The sequence below is a fragment of the Aricia agestis genome, chromosome 1, assembly GCF_905147365.1.
Source record: "Aricia agestis chromosome 1, ilAriAges1.1, whole genome shotgun sequence".
Taxonomy (NCBI): domain Eukaryota; kingdom Metazoa; phylum Arthropoda; class Insecta; order Lepidoptera; family Lycaenidae; genus Aricia; species Aricia agestis.
Genome location: NC_056406.1, coordinates 7,966,393 through 7,993,509, shown reverse-complemented (window position 1 = coordinate 7,993,509; position 27,117 = coordinate 7,966,393). Strand labels below are relative to the sequence as shown.

Genomic DNA, 27,117 nt, shown 5'->3' with positions numbered 1-27,117 from the left:
GCCTATTTCATTCATTTTACATAAAGTCTGCACGGCCTATGCCGAGGGCTGATAAACCTATTTCTATTATATCTGACTCTTGGTCTGACGCATAATGAATTTATTCAGTCATTCATGTGTCGGACACGGCTAAGCCACAATCGATTGACCGCGTTATCAAATCACGCCGATGCACAATACGCATTGTGCCCTACCGTGTGATTTCTTGTAGAGCTTCACCCATAGAGCCTTTGTGATATTTCACACAGAATAAGCGTAACCCACGATGAAAAGACTACCTGCCACAGTCCGCTCTATCCAGGTACTTACTAAGCTACAGTTACATGTTATCACATTAAACTTGAATGAAGCAGAGAGGAGGAAGATTCTTGATCAAAAGGTGTCGCTAGTGTAGTGGGAACTGAAATGCAGCGTTATCCATTCGTTCGGTATTATAGCATGCCCCACTAATGCCAGCTTAAAGTAGTTTGAAACTAAAACAATACCTTTTTAATTACGCTCATAGCCATTGTTCCGAAGAAACGTAAACAGCCTGTAATTCAATCCCACAAATTCCTGCGGAAACCTAGTAACAACTGGATCGGAACAGACCCTGTGGTCTCTATATCTGTTACAATTCAGATAACCTCGTTGTGTCTATGAGGTGGCCCTTATGTAGTGGACATAAAGGCTCTGTGAGAGGTAATATGTCTGTGAATAGTTCCACTCAGCGCAGTACAGCCGTCCACCCACGCTTATTATGATGAATGGTATCCACCGCGATTTGCACAGCGTTGCACTTCCACATCCTACACCTGGCTACATCTGTTGCAATTGTTATGGCTACCACCATTAGGTGAAATAGATCTGTCTTTGTTTACTAGTTTTAAATTACAATAACTATTGGAAGAACTAACTATGCGCTGCGCTCAACCCCATAATTTTCCACCACCTCTACTTTGAATAGGTATTATGAAGTTAGTAATATCAGTCTCTCATTGTAAAACAAGAGCTCTACTAGACAATAGGGGTGAATATCATGTATTTAATGAGTAATTACATATACGTATAAAATACCAACTTGCCACCGCAAAGTAAGCCACGTAATTGACAAAAACAACATAATACTGTTCGGCCTTGGCATACGTATTTATTGTTGGTCTACTTTTTGTTTCTGCTTGTATAATTATAGCACGCCTATAATCTTCGATCACTAAGATCGAAGCCTATAATTGAGAATTTAGTTTTTTGTGCAAACATAATATTTTAAGCCGACTAATTAAATGGGAAGTCCACCACTACTAATTAACGAGCTGGCAGTTAACTTTTGTAGAGCAAACTTTAAGCTCGACTTAGTCTAGGCAAATCTTTTAAATTTTTTCCTAGCGTGTACGAGTACAATAACCTTTCATACTCCTATTTGGTAACTGTTTTGTTGGATTTGAATTTTATTTTAATCGAACAAATATAAAATATAATAATTCAAAGCATAGAATAAGGATATTTTATGTGTGTTATTCAAGGAAAATACTTTTATCATGTAAAATGACGTAACAAATAAGTATTACTATTCATCCAGTGTAGTGCCGACGAAACTAATGGACATGCGACACCCAAATTTGGCGTGATCCGCATCATATTACCTTGTCAACTGTCACTGTCAACTGGACAAAATGACCCACATAAAACATAGCATAATGTGGAATAATAATAATAATCATCATTTAAAATAAGCTTAAATGAACAAGCATAATAAGTATATTCTTCTGTAAAGTATTGACGTGAGTAGGTAACAAACTAACAGTAGATAGATAGGAATCATAAAAGTTATAGTAACAATTTTTTATAACGACTAAATGATTTGCAACAAATGATGACTATTACTGATGATTTAAATTGCATATTAATCATTTCTACAAACACATATTGACTCATTCGTAGAATCGCAACAAATGTCCGGTTCCTGAGGTTTTTTGAGATGAGTTTATCTTTTCAATGGCGTCGTAGATTGGGTAAAGTTTTGACTTTAGCCAATCAACAGAGTTTTGATACAACACTTGTCAAATAATTCTAAAAACGGAAAACCAGACATTAAGAACTTGAAATAACGCTTTTAGTGCTGAAGTAGTTCTACCAGTTAGTACCAATTAGTATCACGAATAAGACAGTTTCAGCAAAAGAAGTCGATGTTATCGAGTTTATGAAAACAATGATTTAGGTTTTGTCTAGAATAAAGCGTGACCTACCGATAATGCCTTTCATTTAACCTAGAGACTACCGCATTGAATATCCTAAGGTCACGGAAGAAAATCGTTGAAACAATACAAACGCCAGTCGGCCAAATTCGCGTAAAACGAAGTTTAACTGTGCGTTTAACGTTCATCTGATCTTGACTGGAGGTTAACCCTAATGTGCCGAAAAAAAGCAAAGGATCCCTACTTTAATATTATAAACGCGAAAGTGTGTCTGTCTGTCTGTCTGTTACATCTTCACGCCCAAACCGCACAACCGATTTTGCTGAAAAGTATGGAGATACTTTTAGAAAGGGAAAGGACATAAGATACTTTTTATCTCTGAAAAATTGTTGTTTTTTTGTTTTGTATTTAATAAATGGCGCCCGCAACTGCGGGCGCCATTTATTAAATATATTTTGGATTTCATAATTGGGATTCAGTCGTGATTCATCATAATCACGATTTATGACTTCGTGCACGTCAATTGTCAACCTATCCACACGTCCGCAACTTATAAGGTCGTCAACACAGATGTCACCGGCTACGAAAGCTAAAGGAAAGAACCTCAAACTACTATAACCCTCTCACTAATAGAGAGGTATATTCTTCTATTATTATTATTTCTTTCTATCTATCTAATGTTACATACAGATTCCTGACATTGTAGTACTACATTGTTAGACTATATCTTATACGTTAGAAAAGTATCTAATAGCAGCGAATGACAAAATATTGTATGACTACAGTCTACAATGCTTCTATGCACAGTGTAGATCTTTTAATTAGAAAGGGGTACAAGTTTTTAAAACAGGGTAAACCAACATTAGGAAAATAACGTATGTATTCAATTAGGTAACACAACTACAACTGGTAATATTAATATATTTTGGTACTGTCAGTTGTATACGAGGGTTAAGACAAAAAACAAACTTCCAGTTAAAATCATAACTTCTTATAATAAGGAAATTTAACGACCATTATAATTACAGTTCACATGCTACGGAGCTGGCACAAGGCTGAACGCTAACACGTCAAAGCCAAGGATCTACCACAATTTACAGGTAGGTAATTGCCAAACTTGGAATCTAAGCCGTGGTACACGCAGTTCGTAAAGTTAACTATAGTCAAAATGACGATACACGGCGCAGAATTTCATACAAATTTTGACACTGTATTTGAAGTTTTGTGCCTCGATTCACAGTTTGGACTTTAGCATTATAAATTTTAAGGCCTTTGCTCATGTAGACAACAGCGGTGACGCCAGATTATATTCTGAGCTTTGTGACGGTGGCACTTAATCAGCCGAATACTATAAATCGCTTATAAACAAAGATTCTCCTTTATGTCTAGCCATGAATATTATTACTGATAAAAGATAAAGAATACTGCAATCCACTACAAATCAGGCATTTAAAACAATCACCGTGACCGTAACAATAATTTTAAGTATTGATAACTCAATACACCTTACCAATTAGTTCGCTTTCCGTAAAAGTTTTCAACATATAATTGTTTAGAACTTTTGGTACACTCAAAACGGCATCATTCAGGTGTATTTTTGTAGCAAAGACCCTAAAAACAGTCTCATAGAAACAGAGACGGAACTCTGTGCTGACTGTCCTCAAGTTGATGGCACTAAATTAGTCGATTCGTTCCAATGTTTGGGGTCGCAGCGATCAGCCGCCAGAGGTCACATGCGGTAAATTGGTCTAATCAATTAATATACGATAATCATTGTGATAGCAATCTATTGGCAGTTAAAAGTTTGGCGATACATAGTCACATGTAGGTAAAGAAATCACAAAAGAAACAACAATAAATTGAAGATTTATTAATAAAGTCTTCACAGGGATCAAAAGTAATATTGTTTGAATACTACTGAAATGTTTAAAAACAGAATTTTAAGACGCAGACGTAGCTGGCTTATCTGCAACAACAATGGATTCTGTCTGGCAGAATTTCAAAAGCAGCCTATTTCATATTTTGCTAACAAGTTTTAAGACCCGGCGACCTTTCGTTCCGGACGACAGGCCAATAAATTGAGGCTCACATGAAAACAAATTACAACATAATGAAAACGAATCGCGTACTTGGGATTTCAATTTGAGTAACTCATTTAAATATTAATCCGTATCTTATCAGTTTGAAACATGACAATTAACACCAATAAGCGAAATCCTTATATGACTAACAAGGCCGCGATCACTTTTACAGATAAAAAGGGCAAAGATAAATACAATAAATAATTTTAATAAACATAAAGTTAGCGTTGAACATAATTTCCAAAGAGAAAGCAAATCTACAACGCACAATCTTGGCTTAAGCTAATGAAACCTATAAAGTATGAAATTAAACCGATTCTGGCTCTCGTTGAACCATTCGACTTATAATTGACAAGAACTAACTCCGATCTCGTCAAATGCAACAAAATTTCATAAAAGGGAAGAAAGTAGACTTCTACAATATGAAAGCAGCCGATATACGTAAGAAATTGAATTTTATCAGGATACTATCTTCGCGATAACGGATAAGATAGCCGTCGTCACAGTTTCAATATTTCCTATTTCATATCCTAATACAAATACATACTTCAATAACAATCATTGACATGGACAGTACGCATAATCATGAAAGAAAAATATATTTAAATCATACTATCCCTGTTGTACAATACAAGCGACCGCAACCAACCTGGTACCTGGCCGACAACATTCTAACATTTTAGAAAAAATATTACAATAAGAGATGCCGAAGTTTTAACAATAATCACATCTCTATTCATCTGCCCGTAAACTAATAGGAACTAGATGTAATGTAATGTAATTTATAAAACAATAAATATATATTTATTTATTATATGTATAATATATTATAGTCTATTCTACTAAGTATATATATACACATATATAGATATATATTACTTAAAAAAAAGTGTCCATGGCGTGATGGACCATAATTAATTAAAATTCATAATATTATTTCAATTATCCTTGGTGCGAAAAATCTAAATAATAAAATAACAAAAAAAGGATATGGACGAACAGTCCATAGACGGCCACAATTTTATAATAAAAAAAAAAAAATAGGAACTAGAAGATCTTATGCACTGCGCAATTAAAAAAAAAAGTTAATTGTTCAGCGTGAGTTTTAATAATGATTGACGTTAAGTATTAGGTCCAGACTCTAGAGTCTACTATGGTGACTTACTGTAAAAACACTGAGCCATGCAATTTTATTGGCTGACCATGTAAAACAATGCCTTGTTTGTTATTGTAAAAAAACTCTCATACTCTGTTATTGAGTCAGCACCACAACTCACGACACTCATGTACACACGCATTCTCTATACCCATCACCACGAACCTGATTGCTGTATAAAAAACTCCCAACAAGTTGTACCTTTGAATTTGGTCAAGTTTTCCTCGTATACTTGGTCGTGCGAGTCCTTGTGATGGTCCGCGCGGTGCCGCTTGGCCTGGTGGGGGCCGTCATAGAAGCCCCCATTGAGGCTCTCCTGCATCGCCTCCTGGGGGTCGAACCCCAGGCGCTCCTTGTAGTACGATTGGGTCGACATGTTCAGCACTCACTTAACATAATCACTGGTCGGGTTAGGTCGGATTGGGGCACACTTTGTTCGGGGTCAGCAGTGTTTATCGCGACGCGGTTCGGCACCGACTCGCGAAACTCGAGGGATCGCCGGATTCCCTCCCCGACAATGCACGGTCCCGAGGTCGGTTTTAAGTGATTCACAATTATATCGCGACCGATGTCACCCAGTCTCACTTCTAGAAAAGGAAAGTTGCCGGAGACCCCCTTGACACACACTTCTCGATCTTGACACAATTTTTATTCACTCGTTTTATTGGATTACGATCGTTACACTTACAATTACGAAGTTAAATATTAATATGGCAACAGGTATAAAAGCGTTAGTGTTTGGAATGTTTGAGTTCTCGTTTTGTGTTAAATTTTGTTCGAATGTTCGATTTTGGATTAGTTACACTGAATAGTCTGAGTCACGAGACCGTCTTTAGTTTTGACATAAGGCTTCACTTGTGTAAATACTGAAACCTGTAAACAAAGGATTGCACGGTTTATACTGTGTTTTCGAAGTCTAGATTACCTCAGTGATATGACTCATGCACAGTATTTGTTTCTGGAGGTAACGCAACGACAGCGGGCCCGCTGATAATATATTGGATACTGTAGTGTTGGCTCGCTCAAAAGGACGCGCCTATTACGAAATGGATTTCTCGATTTCTTTTAATCGCATTATTCAATCGTGTAATGTGTTTTTAAGTTTCTATAAAATTACATAATTCTTATTGCAGAACACTTTACAGGTATTGATCAAAATTAGAAAGCATCCTTAACAATTTAGACTTTAGATTTTAGAAGGTGTTTTCGAGGTACGGTTTACATGCATCAATAATCGTAAATGTCTTATATTCATTTTGATTCATTATATCGTAGGTGGACTTTTAGTTACGAAGATTCTCGGTAAAGATAGTTTACCTAAAGAACTAGAAATTACATTAAATAAGAAACACTACACGAAATACATAGCTGTAAACTTTAACGCACGAAACTTAGTTAAGGAGTAATTTTGCATCAAAAACAGTTGCAGATCTGAGAAGAAGCAGACAGCAAAAAACTTACTTATTTCCAAACAAAGTATCTAAAGTGGAAACAAGCTTGTGACCTTCAAACTTCAAAGCCGAAATAATTCGTGGGAACCGAGTATAATAGGCCAACGAAATTGGGGTCTACTGACAACGGGTGGCCGAGCAACATGAGAATATTGTGTGATTGACAAAACGTTTGACAAAAAAATAACAACTCTGTTACCTTCAATTGTCAAGATTAAGGGCGCATAATATGAGGCATGCTGTTGATACGGTACTATCAGAGAAATTTATCCAAAGACAGACCTACGTTATTTTGTCACTTTATGTCTAGTCAATATTAGCCATGATCCGTCGGCTGGGCTTGACATAATAACTCCACCAAATTAAGTCCGCCATGTGTCTCTGCAGTCATCTGAGTACCTACATAATATAACAATTTCAGTCTCGAAGAGCAATGCTCTATGTAGAGCACCGAATCACCGTTTGATTTTACGCCAAAACATTATTTACAAGTAGACGGTTAACACTAAATTACACATCTCCGTTACATAAGCAAACAGGCGTCCTATTCGCGTTTGCTGCCATAGACGATTGTGTTCAAACATTTGTACAGACGAGCCCAGGTTTAGTACCTACTGGAACTGGACAGTCACGTACTTAACTAAATTACGTTAAAACATAGTTATTGATATAGGGCAAGTACTTCCTTGCCATTCTATTTTCAAAAGCATCCACGCGAAGCACGCAGCCAAAAACACTCGATTAAAAGTCAATTAAATCGTAATTAGAAACAAACTGGCCCATCAATTCTTATAAACGACGGAGACAGATATCGGCCACTTGATATTTGGAGGCAATTGCTAAATTGATCTGGGAGATGTTGTGTGAAAGTCCACAGACTCCGCGGAGGAATCATCTCGACCAGACGACAATCGTTAAAACGACGAGGTCAACGACTCACGTTAGACATAAAGATCGGGTTATGGAGCTTTAATACACTCGTACATGAACATTAAAACATATTGTAATGAGTCATGAACTCGTAATGCTACTATTACACCTCCTTAAAACTCTACCATATTAAACCGTTCATAAACTTATTGTAGTTCATAGTGGGTATACCAACAGGTGGTGCGGGGTTCATCTCAATAATGAACTTTAATTGCGGAACAGAAGTTTTAGTTTAGTACGAGCATAAAACCTTCAGTTTTATGCTCGTGGCAGTCACCCTATGAAAGAGGATTTTAATATTGACATTGTTTCTGTTCGAGGCGAGTGACATTTGACCTCTGCATGCCTGTGCTCGGGTCATCTCGTTCCAGAACGAATTTTATTTAATATCCTTAGTTTATGATCCCATCTATTACAAACTCTACATTGTAGAGATAGCTTTTAAACGACTATAATTTTTAAGAAATGACTTTATTGTTAAGATGAATTATGTAATATGTTACATATATGTATATGTAAACAAGATCACATTGTTCAACGACGTTTGGTTTGGTGTTTAGTTTGGAATATGAAAATTGCAATTGAAGATTTAGAAGATAATTTTTAAATATACTGCAAATATTGCAGTACCTATTTGAAATGCTAATCAAAATAAAAATACAAGAAGAATCATTTGCAAATAAGCTCGTTCTCAAAGTTCTCTCGTATGGCGGACGTAATAAAAAGTAATACGATTTAATTATAACACTACCGTTATCATTTAGTTAATTGCAAAAAAACGTGCGAGAAAATGAAATTTCTCAAGAATTGGACCCATTGTGCTTGATACAGACATTATACTGGGTAATCCAATTCGTTTGAGGTAGAGCGCCCAACGCCCGTGTACTGTTAGGTGATATGCTAAAGATACAATAAGAGTTTATGCACGCGTGACGGGACCGACTTTTTGGAGATCGATAATAATATACCTACTTAATTATTATTAATTCTACTGATAGTACACCTATAGCTAGTATTGCATTAGTTTATTAGTGTGACCAAAGAGCTGACTACGATTTCGAAAACAAATTGAAGATACAGCCAATCATGAAAAAATTACAAAAAAAAAAAAAACGAACCACGTGATGAAAGTATAATACAAATAAAAAATATAGGGGTAGTGACTATAATTTATAACAAATAGGAACCAAAATGTTTATTCCTCGTTCGCACTTTAACACAAATTGTCGTAACAATTAACCCAATCGACATTCCCACGACCGTTAAAAGTTTATTGTAGCCATTTTCTATCAGATGGCACGGTTAGAGAGTTAGAACAGACTTTGCCTTTATATTGTACTGCTAATTGCCATACTAAGCACTCGCTATCACTATAAATAGTTATACACGGCCCGGCTCTTAGTCCGGCCAATATTTGTCCAGTAACGGTGACATAAGAGAGAAATTATAACGTTGAGCGTACTTTACGATCTGTTTACTATACCCAAGTAAAAGCTTTACTTTTACTCGCATCTTAAAATTCGGATGTATCCGAGTTTGTAGAGCAAATTGTTGCATAATAAAACAATAACGGAACCATTGCAGCGCTCGTGTTTTGTTATGAAATAATATTTTTTATTAATTGCCTCCAATTATGTAACTCGATTGCCATAACTCACAGTCACTCAAATCTGTTAAATTGTTATATTAAAATTAAATTACAGTCGGCCAAGTTTTGATTTTGACCAAATCCGGTGTTAGCAATTATTAGAGATGCCGCTTAGAGAGTGGAAATTAGTATTTTCTGTGTATAGCATGTCTTTTTAAATTGAGTGGCTTGAGCCGAGGCTGACAACAGAGAAAGCTAGAATGATCAAATCTGACGACCAAATTGTATGTGTCAACAATCTTGTTAAGGGTTCACCAAGGTAAGTCATCAGATGCATGTGACCAGTGAGCTATGCTCATATCACGATCAGAGTACCTACAGTATCAACTATCAAGTTCTAAGCAACGGCACCGTGGAACGCGCGGCATCCGTGGAGTGCGGACCGGTCGGCTAACGGGACACACACGCATAATCTGTACACGCTCTTCGATGGATCAAACGAATCGGCCTTTTGTCACGGACAATTACAACACTAATGCTCGCGGTACACGAACGAAAAAAAAAGGATGACAAAACATGTCTTGTTGATTGGAATTTGTTGGAGTTTTTTTAAATGTTATTTCTTCATCATCGAAAGATCAGCGTGCTAGGGCTGGTAATAATCTCCAACTTAAATACTACCCGTAGGCTGACGTCGTTAGTCCTTGGAAACTTAACTTTAACTTGTAAGGACATTAAACTTCTAAACTTGAGAAAAACTTTAAGTTATGACTTATGAGAGCAGTTTGCAACCCGGGTCGAACCTCGAATGCAATTCAGACGTTCGTTTTATAATTCCGATCAGAAGACTTATTTCTACACATTTATGCAAGAAAACTTAGCGCGGTACACCGACTACAAGAAAAATATGCTAGATAGCCTGTTTAGCGCTGCCTATTTATGTTACAGTAGAAAGAATAGAAACGTATTTACAATAATATATACGTCTGCCTCATCACATTACGATTCAAAAACTGCTTCATCCAATACCCATATATAAACAGTTATCCATATTCTGTTGGCTTCCGTACTTGGTGGTTTCGTATTTGTCCATAAGCATTCATTATGAACATAATTATTGTTTATAATGTTTGGCAAATTACAGCAATTTCATTAATTATTGTCATTTTATATTATTAATAACGGCTCTTCGAGAAGCTACTGAGCGCCTGCACACAGTAAGTTTTATTTAAAAGAAAGGAAGAGGTAATATAAAATTAAACTAATGTAGGAGTTTTGTATTGGAGTCCTGATAAAGCTTAAATTCTTAACAAGGAACTTTTTATCTGACTTTTTCCTCTTATCTACTCTCTACTCTCTAGCTCTATTAGAACCTTAAAGAATCTGACTTTGCTAAAAAATAGCAGCATACCTTTTGCCTACTAACAAGTAATAAGTAATTAATAATAATGTACCACAGATATCAGAAGTTGGTTTAATATCTCTATGTAATGTACTTATAATATCTAAAATTATTGACAGTAACACTAAATGTTGCTTTCATATTTTGCTGAAAAAGTTTCATACGAAACAAGCGTTTCTGGGTCAACGTCTTTTTACGAGATCACTAGTGAAATATTTGGGGCTATTATTATACCAGCGAATTCGGACAAATTCCTCTGAAATATGTCAACTACGTTTTCTTCCCATTATGGGTTAATTTTTTAACAAGGCAGGGAGCCTGAAATCTTACCAAAAATTTCAAAGAGCTCGTGGTAGCCATATTTTTAGTGAGACCCAACGTTATTAATGCTAGTTTTTCTTTAAAAATTAGACAAATACCTTTGATCAATTCAGTAATATTTTTATTACTTACTTATCTTTATTCATCAGAACTGGGGTGTGATCGTCCGTTACGGTTTCTTATCATCCAGTACTTAGTATTATCTGTGTATTATCTTCTCACAAAATCTGTTCATAACAAAACTGAGCTAGCATTATTGTTTACAATGAGATGTCCATAATTTTTTCTCATGATTCAAAACATTCAAAACTCTACATTTCATTTAACCGTTACGGCCGTTCGCAATATTTGATCTATCTCTGGTTTTGCCCTACTAGAGATAGGAATAACTCACATTAGACATTAGAGACATATATTTTATGTCAATTGTGAGCTATTCCTATCTCTAGTAGGGCAAAACCAGAGATAGATCAAATATTGGGAACGGCCGTTAGTGGGACTGAATTAGAATGTTCGCTTGTACAAATATGATGCACTAGGAAGTTGTCCAATTAATATTACATCCGTGTCGCTAATACTTAAAATCGTGACAAAAATTGCATAACGCATCTAGACACAACTCTACAATCAAGAGTCAACTTATATGATTAATAGCTCGAATCTAATGATTCTTTAATTAGGCATTTAAGTATGCTTGTATGCGAGAGGTGTATAGTGTATACTGTATATTACGCCATACGTATGTAACCGTATATGAGTACATAGATTCTTTACTTCTCTTAATTACGTCCTAGTTCATGAACGTTACAAACATACCATATTTAATTTCCCTCTTTTCGTGACATGGTAAAATTCTCATTGTTTCTTTTCGCACTTACGTTGGTTTTCTATGCAAATACACAAAGTTTCTCTGGCCGTACAGTGTAGAGATATTAATCAGCAATCGATGTCAGATACGAACGCGTGTAACGGAATAGTTAGGCCCGTGACGTGCTGGACCATTCGATTCGCTCTGAAATCGAACTGGCCGAAATTTCTACATGTTTTCGATTACACGCACCAAATATATTCATTTACGCTATTGCTCTCGCTATAAAATTCGGCAATCATCAGATATGCGAGGCACAATCAGGCATTAAAGTGTGTAAGACCAGCATAACCAAAAACAAGTTTCCGTGCGACGCCATTATTCTGTTTCAGTATGTTAACAATCAATCATCAAATGGGTGATAAAACATGTTTTCAAAAGATGTTAGACGACGTAAGCAGAACCTTTGACGCCTGTAACTGCGCGTTAGCATTATTTATTTCTAATCTTACTTGAACAGGACACTTACTATAAAACTTGATAATTTGTTCTAGTCATAGGATATCAAATAACCGTGTTCTCATGATAAGGTGTAGAACTAGAACCTCGAGTCAACGCCCGCCTATTAATGCGTCAACTTTTAGTATTATTTGCAGACTTAAATACTTAAAAACGTATTTTTACGGCATAGTACTGCTTCTGACACAAGGTATGTAAGTAGATTTATTTCAAAAATCAACACCTAAAATCGTTTTCGAGACTTTTTATTTGTTCAGATGTTGTGGTGTTTTGAGGTGGGCTGCCCCACACACGGAACATAATTTGAGGTGGGAAATATGTTGTTACGCCACTTAGCCACGACAAGACAAAACTATCTTAATCCCCTTTCATTATCGTAGAGAGTAAACAAAAACACTACAACGTTCATTGTTCAAATGTAGCCTACTTTATGGTATTCTCATGTATTACATTAATTTTGTGCTCACATATTTTCAGCGGGCATAAAAATAGCAAGGAATTTCTGTAATCCAGTGACCAAATTTTCGCGTCCCCTTTTAACGGCCGCGCTGACAGCCCGAAGTACGTTTAAAAAAAGTAACATTGTGCTGAAAGTGATTAAGGCTTCGTCTTTAAGAGCTGGTACACATTGGGCGTTTTGAAGCGCGCGCTTTGCTAACGCGCGTTTCGAGAACCCCGGATTCTATTGAAGCGTGCACACGCAAGCGCGCACTAAACGCGCGTACGCGCGCTTGCGTGTGTACTTCGCTTCAATAGAATCCGGGGTTCACGAAACGCGCGTTAGCAAAGCGCGCGCTCAAAACGCTCAATGTATACCGGGCCTAAGACCTCAAGCAATAACGCAGCAGAATTTACTATTTCCTATGGTATGATCGTTGTTAATTTAAGCTCGAACTGCGAAACCGCTTTAGAAACCGCGGAGTAACTTTGTACGGAGTTTACAATGAGTCGTAACGCGGCGAACAGTCATAACTCGTAATCGCCAGTATTTCAAGCCGGGAAATATTTTCTCATTTTCCTGGTCCGTCGCCTTTCACCTGAGCGACCTGGGCCGTAGATCACCGGCATGCAGCGCTCTGAGCAATGAAAGTTCTAATAATAAACAACTTTATTGATGTCAGCGATCTTATCGACGCTACTCCCGTTCCGTATTCTATTTACTTATTGTTGACATGTAAGTTATGCTTGTCAGTAGTTAGTCCCGACTCCCGGCCCGCGCTACCTTAGAAAAAATTATGTGTTACTCTCAGTGTGTAGAGGTGTTAAAGATTGTATAACTTAAAATTTGTTTGACTCAATACATAATATGAGTTACTTTAAGTTAGTCAGGAATCAGGATTCTCTCGATTCCTTATTTCGTCATTTTTTCTTAGTCAGAGCGTAGGTATAGGAATTTCGTAATGGATACTTTTAATATTTCGTGTATTTTGCCATTGACATTATTAAAGAAAAGTTTTGCCCACCCACTTCGCCTACATGCATGTTACATTTGCATTCTGCAATAGATCACTGTTAAAAATATTGAGTAAATACTACTTATTGAGTAAGTATCTTAAAAGATAAAATATGAATATCTTCTTGCAAAAAATATCTTCTACTGTATTTGGTATTGATCGTTTTACCTACTGAGTACCAAATAAAAATTTTCTTCAGTATTTTACCTTTTCTATTTTCTGTGCATGATTTAAAAAACATAAAATAATAAAGTTTATAAAAATGAATTATTACGTGTACAAAACATTCAAGATAAATTAGAAAATGAGGTCATACCTTTAAACTGCTATCAGATTTGATTGTTTAAAGTTTCAGTTCCATAAAAGTTTATTAGCTCGTTTCATTTTATTTGCTTCATATAGAGTTACAAAAACACAAAGTTGTGCACAAAATAATGTTTTAAACATAAACAGTATGAGTTACCGTTCACATTCAGAATCGTTGAGGTGGTCCGGTCATGACCTAGCACCTGAAGGTTGGATTCAGCATAAATTTCACTGAGTTGATACTTCAAGTAACCTATAGTCTATCTGTCTATGCGCTATGCATCATGTAGGTTTATTAGAAGTCAGAGGAATCCCCTATAATTTGCTTTGATGGACGTAAAATAAGCAGCTAGTGCATGTATTAGATTACGAGCTGTCAGGTACAGAGAAAGTAATATTTACAGAAGGCAACGGACCAACTGCCAACATAACATGATATGATAGCTGAGAAGGCTTAAAGATCGTTGCCGTCGGTAAGCTGATCCTCAGGAGAATGCAACGAACAAGTGACATAATACATTTCACATTCAAACTGCCTCTTGAAAATAGAACCTTGGAAAACCTTTATTATATCTGAAGATGTCTGTCTCCTTTTTCGGATCTTTTACTTTAAATATTTACTATCCCACTTAATTTTAAAATATTTATTTTTCTCAAAGTTGAAACGACATGTTTTCGTTTCTGTTTCGCAGTTGGTCGTATTTTATTATCGTTTACGAGATACGGCGCCCCGGCTAAGCTTGCCGTTAAAAAACGAATGTTGCCAAATTTTTACCTGTATCTCCCAAGGTCACGGGTTCAAAGACCCAAAAATGTACCTTGATAGTTGAGACTTAGAATCGGCTTTGTCCGTGAATCTTTTACGAACGAGTTTGTTTCTAATGTTATTCATGTTTTATTTTTCGTCTTGATTTTGATGATGCTTAGCTTATGTCTGTCTATTTATGTGAAATTTAATAATTGTACCTCCTCTCTTTCCTAGCCCTAAAATTTCTGAATTGAACTTCCTTATTCTTTTCTAGCACTAACATTAAATTTCTCAGTCTATGCTTGTAGTTGCACTCTGGTTGCATGGTGCAACTGAAATTACCATGACATTTTGTTATCAGTCATTTAATCATTTACGATACTTTTATCACTTCACGTCAGTGATAAGTCATCGTTGCCGGTGCATCCACTTATTTTGGTCAAGCTGATCCTCTACTATCTATTTCATTATCACAGTTTTAGATTATTTCGATCCAATACGGATTTAATATTAACAGTGTTTCCTGGTTCATAACTTTCTTTAAATAGACAAAACGAGGGCTTCATCTTTTTGTATTAGATGCTAAAACTCTTTTCTAATAACTTAGTTAATACCTAAGAACAAGTATATTTTCGAGAGCAGCAGGGCTATCATACGCGATATTTCATTATTATCAAGTTGCTGTCAATTATATTGAAGCAAACAGCATTCGTATGGAAGAGTATATTTGTGGCGATGATATAATAGTACAATATGACTAATATTTGCAAAAAGGTGATAATACGTTGACAGACTACCGCAAACTAACTGAAACGCTAAGACCAAGTACATCATCAGCAATTGTTAAGAAATTCAACACTCCAAACTCCTGATATTATAAAATTTACTGATTAGCTACCACTTGAAATTAAAATGCAGGTCTTCTATTTATTGTCAACACTCAACATTAAAAGAGAATTCCCATGAAGACAACATGGATTATTCCAGAAGGTAGAACTAAGAAGTGATAAACTTTCTCAACGAAATCAAGAAGGAAAATATTGTGTTTTTTATCAAATTATGTTGTGTGTAATAAAAATATTATAATCAATATGTCTGTCTATAATCACACGAGGTGTAAAAACTACACTCAAATGTAAATATATTTTTTCTTTTAATTGGCTGTGGTTATTTGGTGTCTGACAAGCCAAGGTCAGACTTTATATGTATTGTCATAGAACCGGATGGGAAAACCAGACTTTTACTGAATATGTACGTTAAATGTATTCAATATGCCTAACTTAGATTAATGATTGGTCCCCGCGGTCGTAGCGCGCGGAGACGACGGAGACCAATAATTAATCTAAGACGCCTAAATCCAAACTAGATTTAAAGTCAATAGCGATTAAACTTGTGGTATCACTAACTTGGTTGCCTGATCACTCTTTAGTTTTAGCGTTCAGTATTCATTTAATTATTATTAATTCGTTAACATTTTAACTAATTACGAATATGAGGTCAAATCAATATGAAGTTGTAATTAAGTTAATAATTATATACTTAATTATTATCACATTATACTATTTCATTTATAATATACCTACTTAGATTACGGTTCTAAAGTGTTACATCGCAACAGAAACTATAAATTATGAAAAATGAAAAATATTATTGCGTTTATAATGGTAAACAGTTAAAGCTCGCGCGCTTTCGTTGATGTCTTTAACTAACCCCGCGAGTCAGGAACGTTGACCGTAACCTACATCAGGGAGCCGACACTACAGTATCCTCGAGTATGTGCGAATTAACACTGCCTCGACGTGACATTCGCAGGCATTATATAAAATTGATAAACATACAACAATCGGTTCGGTTGAAAAACGAGACCGCGAACGGTTGTAACCTCAAAAGCAGTGGAACCGTTACTCGAAACGTCCCGCTGTCGGTACGTGCGCCGTCGGACGCGTAATCCGAAGCCTCCAGGGTGGTAAACAAACACTGTGCACTGTCACCGCACTTACGTCTGTACTCGATAGATACACGGGAATATTTCGTGAACGAACTGCGCATACCACGGATCGCGACGCCGCACACCGGCCAACTGAAGCTGGCGGAGTCCGACGGCACGCCACACGGCCACGCGCGCTGTGAACGGGCGAGGTGCGCGTGTGTGCGTGCGATACGCGCGTGTGAGTGTTGAGTGATATGCGGACTGCGGAGGCTTGAATGAACGCAAGTGACTCAAATTTTGTAGGCGGTAAAAGTGTTTTAATAATTTTTGGTCTACATTATCATAAGGACGACGAGCTAGTTAGTTAGTTAGACGAGTGTTGCGAAATGTCTGGGACGTTGCTTTTAATCATTTTCGAATACGAAATGATATAATTGATCTTATCAGATAAAGAATGACTAGCAACTAAAAGTAATAAAAGTCTCCACTGAAAATACACATTCGCATTCATTTCAATGAAATGCCGTAGAAGAGAGACGAAGATTTCAATCACGCGACTGATAACAAACAAAATTTACCTAAAAGGATAAACAAGATTTTGAAAATATGAATTTCAACCGCCTACACAGTCAGTAGATATTAGGTAGGTAGATTAACAAGCTTTCTGTGAAATAAAGAAACAAAATATAGGAGTGCTTTTTAAATAACTTCTAATTCTAGTAATAATTAAATCACAATCCAAAATAAAGGGGTCACTGCTCATCAAGGTATGAAAAGGAATTGCAGCTTAATTAGTTTTGAAAATTTGATTGACTGATAATATTATTGTTACCATCTCCGATGCGATTACTTTCAAGGCTGTTCCGCTCATCACGCATGTGATAGTTCTGATAATATTTAATTTTCCAAACTTATTTCTATTTTAATTTTTTTGTTTTTGATTTATACTTCACTGTTATTTACTACTGTATTATGTTAGACATTTTCTATTTCTAGTAACGTTTGTTTAAGGAAAAATATATTTAACCCAGCAGATATATATGATTCCAGGCCAAGGACTGAGGTTGAGTCCTAGAAATTTTATGTAGGTCGTCAAAAGTTCTTTTTCCTTTTAAGTCGAGTAGGTACACGAGCGGTCATGATGTCATACTTTTCGATGAACTCAGAATTGACTCTGAATCAGTTGGACACAAACAACTTCACAAATAATGTTTTATGGCCGTAATGACACACTTAATATTTCTAGATATTACCTGGAATTTATTTTAAACTTGTAATTATCCAAGAAATAAAAGTGAATGAATATTTTTGACAACATTCGTCTACCACAGGTATAAAAATGTGAGATCAGTAATAAGTTACAACTCGGGTCTTAAAGAGTTATTAAAATATTGGACTTCTTCTTGTTCATTTTCTTCAAAACAACGATTTCTGCAGTTGATCATACCAACTGCAACAACAGTAAGTTGAACACAAACAACCACCAACTTATTCTGCAAATAAATGATTTGATTTGATAAGTAGCAATCTAAAATTGTAGCTAAGGCAGTAAACCTACTTGTCCCTAAACTGCTCACTTTTAAGTCTACTATCTACCATAAAAGCGAAATTGTTGCACAAGCAATGAGCATATTATATGAGAGGTAATAGAAATTAGAATCTGCATACCATTACTATTTACATAAAAATTTAATTACACTGTTAGAAAGCTTATTATATTTGGAATAAATAATATTTTCACTTTCATTGTGGACATTTTTAATTTTATATTTATATAAAACCTAGCTAAATGGCAAGTTTAAGTCTAAATAAAAGAAATTTTAATGCTACATAAGCTTTGAAGAACTCAACTAAACTTAAACTTACAATGATACCAAAGTACCAAGACAGACTCATGATTAAAATCAGTAATTAGTAATTACAATGTCTACCTGGCCTTAGTGATGACGATAATTTTGTTCAACTACTAAACATGTTTAGACATAAGCCATTAATTATGAATAGTATGGTAGTAGTTAACCTCATCGGAGCTAATTTCAATAATAAAGCTATTATTGACAACGGCGCGTATATGGCCGATTCCCTTGCAGAACTGGATATGGTAAAACCACGCGACCCAGAATCCACAACCAATGCAACCATTGTATATGGAGATCTCGTTTTAAATTAACGACTAAATGCAGCATTGAAGCCATGCAGGCCTTATTAAATTCTAGTCAACTTGCCGGAAGGAAAATCTGACGCGAGCGCAGAACGCCTTAGCGGAGTGCATTCATTATACGACCATAATCGATAACGATTTACATAATACTATTTAAATCATTCCGTTTACAAGTGCTTATGACAACGATGGGCACTCACAAAGCAAATATAAAACCTCATTTTACTGCATCTTCAACTGCCATCAAAACAAAAGAACAAATTAACAATTTCAATAACCAAAATACGCATGAACGATACAGGAATTTAAAAAAGAGCACGAATACGTGAACGCTTAGGAATGTTAAAAACGAATATTTCTTAAGTTTGAGTAATATCACCGAGCAAGTGTTTAGGGCCTAATGTTACACAATTAGTGGGCTGAATAGGCTGCAGTAATTAGAACGGCCTACGCGCGTTAGTCACTGCGATCACCTACTGCTTATCGCGTGTTGTAACCGGGACCAGATATGAGACACACTTTAGTCATAGTCTACACCAGGGGTCACCAATTAGTTTCGCTCGGGGTCCATTTTAAGAAATAAAATGACCTTCGCAGTCCACACATAAAAAAATTTGTTATACAATGTTTACAAATCAATGAAAAAAGTGTCAAATTTTTGTAGCTAATTATCTCTCTGATGTTAGGAGTGAAATTGGTGCAAGCTATTGGAATTTAATCCTGGAGATGTTCATCGAGACCGAAATTTATTTTTAACGAAGTTATAATCTTTGAAAATGCTTGGTCCGCAGTCCGCATCGGCGGCGGTCCGGACGCGGACCGCGGTCCGCCATTTGGTGACCCCTGGTTTTACACTATACAGCTCTCGTAAGTTACTTTGTTAAAAGTGTCGCAAAAAGTGCCCACGTTAACAGAAGCATCAAATAAATTGTCTAATATACTTACCTAATGATTTTGTTTTTGCAGGAATGCAAGTTATTGTAGCACTGAAGCCTTCGTGAACAACATAATAATTTTAAAAGCAGAGTCTGAGTCTATAATGACGAATGGCTGCTGATTGCTCCAAGTACATTTGCAATCGATAAATTAATTAAAATAATAATTACTAAGCCGAAGGCCTACCTCGACTAAGCGAAATAAATAAGTACTATGAATGAAATATCAATTAAAGTAATTCAAAGTCAATTATAACTATAATCACGTTAATGTTAATAGTCTTCCGCCAAATATATTAAAAAAACACCTTAATGGATACTGTTATAAAATAATTGATGCGGTTGTAGACATAGAATAACAAGTTATTATTGCTAAGAGTATAAATATAGTTCCAGGTATTACGCATTGAATATTAATAAACCTACAAAAGAATTTGTCGCAAAAACTTAGGATCTAGTAGCTCTGCAAGTTGCGACTAACACATGCATCAGCATACAAACTCCTGTATTATCTGTGTGGACGTAGATCATTATTGCCTACAAGCGCGCCGCAAACACGAAGGCGTTTTCTTGACGCAACTTCATTTGAAAATATAATGAGTCCACAGACCACATCCTGCGGCGCTCGCTCGTGCCCCATGTAAGATAAAATAAATAAATAATTACGTCATCCGCGTATAAAGCCTTCGCTGGCGAACCTTCGTGTGATATCAATGGCGCGTGACACATGTATTCCAATAAATCTCAATCTGATACATAAAGGGCAGCGAAGTGAAGGTAACGAATTAGTTTAGTTGCTTTCTGGACCTTACGAAATACTAGAATACGAATTAGCTTAGAATTGAAAGAAGCAGAAGGAATAGAAAAAACTTAAGCAAAATTTTAACTTAACATAAAAATAGATCATGACGTAATAATGCATGGTTAGGTTGTTAAATCTAACCATGACATCATCGTTCCAAATTCATGTTAAAGCGTATTTTAAGTATAATCTCGAAACCTTCAAGGATACCAGTCCCTTTCGATTTTTATAGGAATTATGAAACAAAAAACCTTCCGTTGTGTACGACCGTTATAAAATATCCTCCATCAAAACTTGACTGACAGATCTGATCGGTTTTTTTTTTTAATTTGTAATAACCATCTTTAGACTCTGAGCGATGTTTTTACGCGACTCTGAGCGATGTTTCCACGCATCTCATATCCAAAACCTACAAAGTAAAACGTTGATTGAAAATCAAATAAAATTGAAGACAAATACACCCCAATCAAATAAATCTAGTCTTGAACATTCAAAACTTAATTAATGTTATAGAGGGAAAGAAGTAAGTCAGAACCACTTGATCTTAATTGATTAGACTGTTAGCTCCCTTTCAAGACTGCAGCAAGTGTAGGACAATGTCAACCTCAATAAGCGTTCATTGCCTTACTAAATCAGTGCCATTTGACCACTAACGAGTTGTCACTTGTAATAACAGCAGTTATTTTATTGATTTAGAGTGACCGGCGAGCGCTGAAACTGGGATTTATTGCATCATCGCTTATTGCATCGCCCCTTATTGACTCATTTTTTGCTTTACTCTTAAATCTTCTAAAAAAGAGGGTTAAGGAAGATTCAGAAAAAAGACGTGTTAACGAGAATATAAGCTGCCCATCTGATGATTCCTAAAACCATTTGCCAGAAGGCACTTAAAAATTAGGACAAAACCGCACGATTTATACTAAGCAAAGGAGAACGAAATCGAAGGAGCTCCTCAGTCCTCATAAGTATGGAGGTTGTGCCTAGTGGTGAGGTTTTAGCGGATGATAATATATTATTATGTGTTCAAAACAAACAGTTATTTATGTCTAATTAACATAAGACATAAACCACTATTTCCAACCTTCTACAAGTCTTGAAAATATTGCAACCTCTTTAAGAAAACCATAAAATCTTAAGATACACAGTAAACGCAACTAAACTGCGAGTTAAGCTCCACTTCTGTGTTGCACAAATCAAACGGGGCTGGAATATAAATCAATCTCATTAGCATATGATAACTGGCGCACTTTCCCACTAACTTCGCATTTCACAACCGTCATAAACTGATCTCGAGATCAGCATTTTACTTTAGCAGGATTATGGAAAATTTTGCTATAAGTCCTTCATCTTAAAATAAAATATTTGAGATAGATTTTATACGTTGTTTAGTATGATTTAAAATATTATCTTAATTATCCAGACTAATATTATAAATGCGAAAGTATCTCTGTCTGTCTGTCTGTCTCGCTTTCACGCCAAAACTACTGAACCGATTGCAATGAAATTTTGTACACAGTTATTCAAGAGTCTGAGAAAGGACATAGGCTACATTTTGATGTGGGAAAATATCTTATTTCCATGAAAATATCGATGAAAATTAATTCGCATTGCGCGTGGCCAGCGCTCATCCCGGGGGTCCTGGGTTCAAGTCCCGCAGGCGGAACAAAAAGTTTTCAATGTTCCTGGGTCTTGGATGTGTATTAAAATAATATTTCAAAAATCTTAAATATATTTTATGTACTTATAATATTATAAAAAATCCAGAAATATATCGATGCAATGAACATTTTAGTTCTAATACGATTCAACAGATGGCGTTTTATTTTTTACTTCATTGTAACATAGAACTAATCATACTTATTAATTATTTATGTTTTTGTTTATAGTTTTTAATACGTTAGAATATTATGTTTAATAATATTATCACTTCTACTGAATTTCTAATATATGTGACAAGTTGACAACAGAAGGCGCTCTAAAATAAAGGAGTTCGAGTGTACCGTGTTGGCCTATATTCCATCCAGAAAACATATCAATGCAATCAACATTTTAATTCTAGTATATGAAAACAGATGGCGTTTTATTTTTTACTTCATTATTGTAACAGAACTAATCATACCTACTTTTATTGTTTTTATTCATAACTAGCTGTTGCCCGCGACTTCGTCCGCGTGAACTTTAGTTTATAGCGCGCGGTGTCAACAAAATTTGTGTCAAATTTAAAAACCTTTTTAAATCCCTGGTAAGTGGTACCCCACTAAGGGCCGCGCTACACCGGAATGGCAGCGCTGAAAGTGCTTGCCTCGCCGCTGCCATTCCGGTGTAGCGCGGCCCTTAATTAATCAAAATACCCAAAACCAGCTGTGCAGTGTGCACATAATCTATACTAATATTATAAATGCGAAAGTATCTCTGTCTGTCTGTCTGTCCGTCAGTCTCGATTTCACGCCAAACGCCAAAACTACCGAACCGATTGTAATGAAATTTTGTATACAGATAGTCTAAAGCCTGAGAAAGGACATAGGCTACTTTTTTACTGAAAAAAAGGGTTGTAAGGGGGTGAAAATGCGTAAATTTGTTCAAATTAAGTTAGTTCCAAAAATTCATAATAGATGGCGCCGTGCGTCTTCTTCATCACGCTGACGCTTGCTCAAAAGTCTTTCTATAAGACGTGGTATCATCTTACATTTAAGTTTCGATTTTTTCGATTGTTATATCTATTCTACGGTATCAAATAATTAAGTACTTTATCTGTGCAGTAAAGTAACTTTAAACCTATCAATGATAAATAGTTTATGGGTAAAGTTTTGTAATTGGGGGGCTAAATAAGCTTTAAAATTTGGCATAAAATATAAAGTTTAATATAAAAAAATGAAATACTTATTGTGTGCACACTGCACAGCTGTATTGATTTAATTATTTACTGATTGACCAGGGTTTTTTTATAAAAGCTTTTGACACCAATTTTGTTGACATAGCGCGCATCGCATAAACTGAAGTCCACGCGGACGAAGTCGCGGGCAACAGCTAGTTATGATATAGATTGGATTGAAAATCTTGCGTGATACATAATAAAGTCCTCTTAATTTTTCCGTTATTTCTGCCCTACCTTTTATTTCTACCAAAATTTCCCAATTAACAACCTCAAATTCTTAAAAAACTTATTTTTTTTTAAGAATTACACAATGCTGGTTAATGATTGTCAGTGACACCCTATTTAGTTCGAACATTCACTTACACTCGTGATTTAACACAATTCAGAGTGCGTACATAAGTTCCAATACTTTTATACCAAAGTCCCAAGACCATTAATGGATTAGAAGATTTGTGTAATGCACTTATTTTCGGAATGTCCCAAAATAACAGTATTTGGTCACGAGCGATCTCTATACCACTTCTGAGAACCAAACCCGGAACCACCTTTACACTCGCCGGTCGGAAGTTTTTATGCGATGATGATTGTTGATCACGTCTCGTTCTCTATTACACTGTAATTACAGACTGCTCTATATTAAAATTCCATAATGATTCTTGACTCATCATCTTTGCTCAAAAAACTACTGGTATTTGTTTATTCATGAATGAAAGAAAGCAATTAACTGTTATTGATTGGTTTAACCGTAACGTGGCAAAGTAACGCGTATGTGCAAATCAATGTTTAAGTTTTAAGACTTGTATCAAAGTACCATTGTGAAAACATTAAAAAAAGGAATTAAGTTTAATAATGCTTTGTTCACGAAAACTTTTAAACAGTTCAATGCCACTTTCTATTAGCAGGACCGATGCTTTTACGACACGCAACACGCACAGGCTTAGGTAGCTGAGGTAGGTATGGCGTAACGTTATACAGGGTGTAACAAAAACAAGTGATAATACTTTAGGGTGTGTACGTGTTCCCTGTAGAGATTTCACTGTGAAAGTAGCAGCGCTGAAAGACCAAAATTTTTTTTCACTTTTGTATGGGCAATGGCCCGAGCGTCACGAGTTTCCTCATACAAAAGTGAAAAAAATTTTTGGTCTTTCAGCGCTGCTACTTTCACAGTGAACTCTCTACAGGGAACACGTACACACCCTAAATTATTATCACTTGTTATTGTTACACCCTGTATATTTAATCTTTATCCCTGTAATGAAGTGAGAAGGTACTAGAAAATAAACTTGTTAAGATTTTTTTTCTTGCTTTGCTTGCTTTGATGTGTTTCCAGGCACTGACAAGATAAACCATAACTACGAGTATGTTAATAGAAATAAACCATTCAATAGCCGAAGAATTATTATATATCGGGATTATAATTTTTCTGGGCTTAACTATATTAATAAGTAATTAACAATAATTCATCTTCATAAGATGATAACATTTCAAAGGTTAGCGACCATTGACTGAGAAGCAGAAGTCGGAGCATCAGAAATAGGCACCGTTTCCCGTTTGCTATGCTTAATAGCTTTTTGTTACAACAGCCGCGTTTGCTTACAGAATTGCGAGCCGTATTAATGGAATACCACAACAGGAGTAGCAAGTTTCTAAACAATGAATGCAGCTGTTGTTGATTGAAATGCATGTATAAGTTTTGGCAGTAATAGAGCTACGCAAGGTTTACTCAGTTGCATTAAGAATGTCGATTGCCAAAATTGAAATCTTAAATGTATGGAATTCGACATAAGACATTGCAAGCGCCATGTCAGTAAGTGATGACTTGATGAGTGATGACGGATGAGTGAGTGTTAAATACATTTTCTTGACTAACCACCTCAGAGCTGCAAATTATGATCTACAAAGACATTTACCCCGCAAAGACATGCCAACGCTATTTGCACGGCCAATCGACCAATGTACGGAGGATACCACGAAGTAGCGTACTTTAAAGCACGTGTGCGTAAGCGCGTAAATGCGTCTCAGTTTATAACAAAAGTTGATGCGACGCGGTGTCGTCGCATCAACTTTTGCAAGTATATTTTTAAGATGCGACGCCGCAACGCAGTGTTGTGGCTTAACCATTTCTTAGTTTTTTATTTGATCTGATCTAACATAATATCCGTCGACAAAATGTTATCTGCGTATCAAATATCAATAACACCTCAGGAATGTTGTCAACGGGAACACTATATTTAGCGCGGTGTGGGCTCGCGAGTAGGCGACCAGTGATCTAAGCCAGTCCTCTCCATCACAAACCTTATTCGATTCTCCATCTCTATTAAGATATGTTGTGATTTATTGACGTGATGTGAGCTTTATGGTATTTCAGTTCGAGCTTGTTGCTAAGCATAACTTTTACTGGATAGTATTCTCGTGGCCTGATAGATCTCCAAATGGGTTTAATATATACAGTGTGTAACAAAAATAAGTGATAATATTTTAGGGTGTGTACGTGTTCCTTGTAGAGAGTTCACTGTGAAAGTAGCAGCTCTGAAAGACGAAATTTTATTTTCACTTTTGTATGGGCAAGGGCCCGAGCGTCACGAGTTTTCCTATACAAAAGTGAAAAAAATTTTTGGTCTTTCAGCGCTGCTACTTTCACAGTGAACTCTCTACAAAGAACACATACACACCCTAAAGTATTATCACTTATTTTTGTTACACCCTGTATAATATATATTTAAAAAAAAAAATGATTTTAATTCTTCAGGATATAGGAAGTTCAGTTTGGCGAGAAATTTCTTGCCGAAATTGCCTTCAGCCTTCAGGCCAAACAAGTCATAAATTCCATTTATAAATAGTCAATACATTGTAGAAACAAATCGAAACGCAGAAAATTAGCATTCATAAATTCAGTCGGGGGAGATAAGGGTTTTCGTAAGGACCATAAGTTAGGGCTTGCGTCACTCGGCGACGTGCCCTTAATATCGTAACATTTCGTGTAGTGTAGGCTGCGGCGAAGGCGACACTGGATACAACGTAGGTTTGATTCTCGGCTGATGTCATCGAGGCATACGTCAATAGTTGACAATACAGCCTTTTGAATATCTGCTAGTATGTGCGGGTGATTCATTCACCTATAAGGACTTTAGCAATCAATGCCAATTTGCCCAGGTATTTTGGATTCACGTGGGACGGTGCAGTTCGTAAACCCAGACCTATTAAGGAGATGTTGCGAAATATTTGCCTAATACAAAGATTGTTATTAATATCTGGTGATCATTTATGTATTTATGGAGTAAATTTTAGCCAACTGGTAACTAACCAGTCAATAGTCATTTAATTAATCAAAATTGAAAAATTACTTTCAAATAGTGACGACAAGCTACATAGTAGACGAACACCTTTTTCCCGGTCAGAAACATGTTTCGTAGAGCACTGTGATTAGTCTGCCGATGAGTGATAAATCAGCGTCAAAAATATTTGGATGACAAATT

General features: G+C 36.0%; 1 protein-coding gene across 2 annotated transcripts in view; it reads right to left on the bottom strand.

The window, feature by feature from the left end:
- Nucleotides 1-27,117, bottom strand: part of LOC121727179 (microtubule-actin cross-linking factor 1) — a 204,574-nt gene that overhangs the window by 127,387 nt on the left and 50,070 nt on the right. Inside the window, exons 1-2 of one of the 2 annotated variants that reach the window (XM_042114938.1) lie at nucleotides 16,939-17,010; nucleotides 5,613-6,284 (exon numbers count right to left, since the gene is read on the bottom strand). The exons of the other annotated variant lie outside the window; for it this stretch is intronic. Of the exons in view, the coding sequence (XP_041970872.1) occupies nucleotides 5,613-5,787 (175 nt within the window). The 5' untranslated portion in view covers nucleotides 5,788-6,284; nucleotides 16,939-17,010. Of the gene's footprint in view, nucleotides 1-5,612; nucleotides 6,285-16,938; nucleotides 17,011-27,117 lie in introns of those variants that run through there. 2 annotated transcript variants of the gene reach the window in all.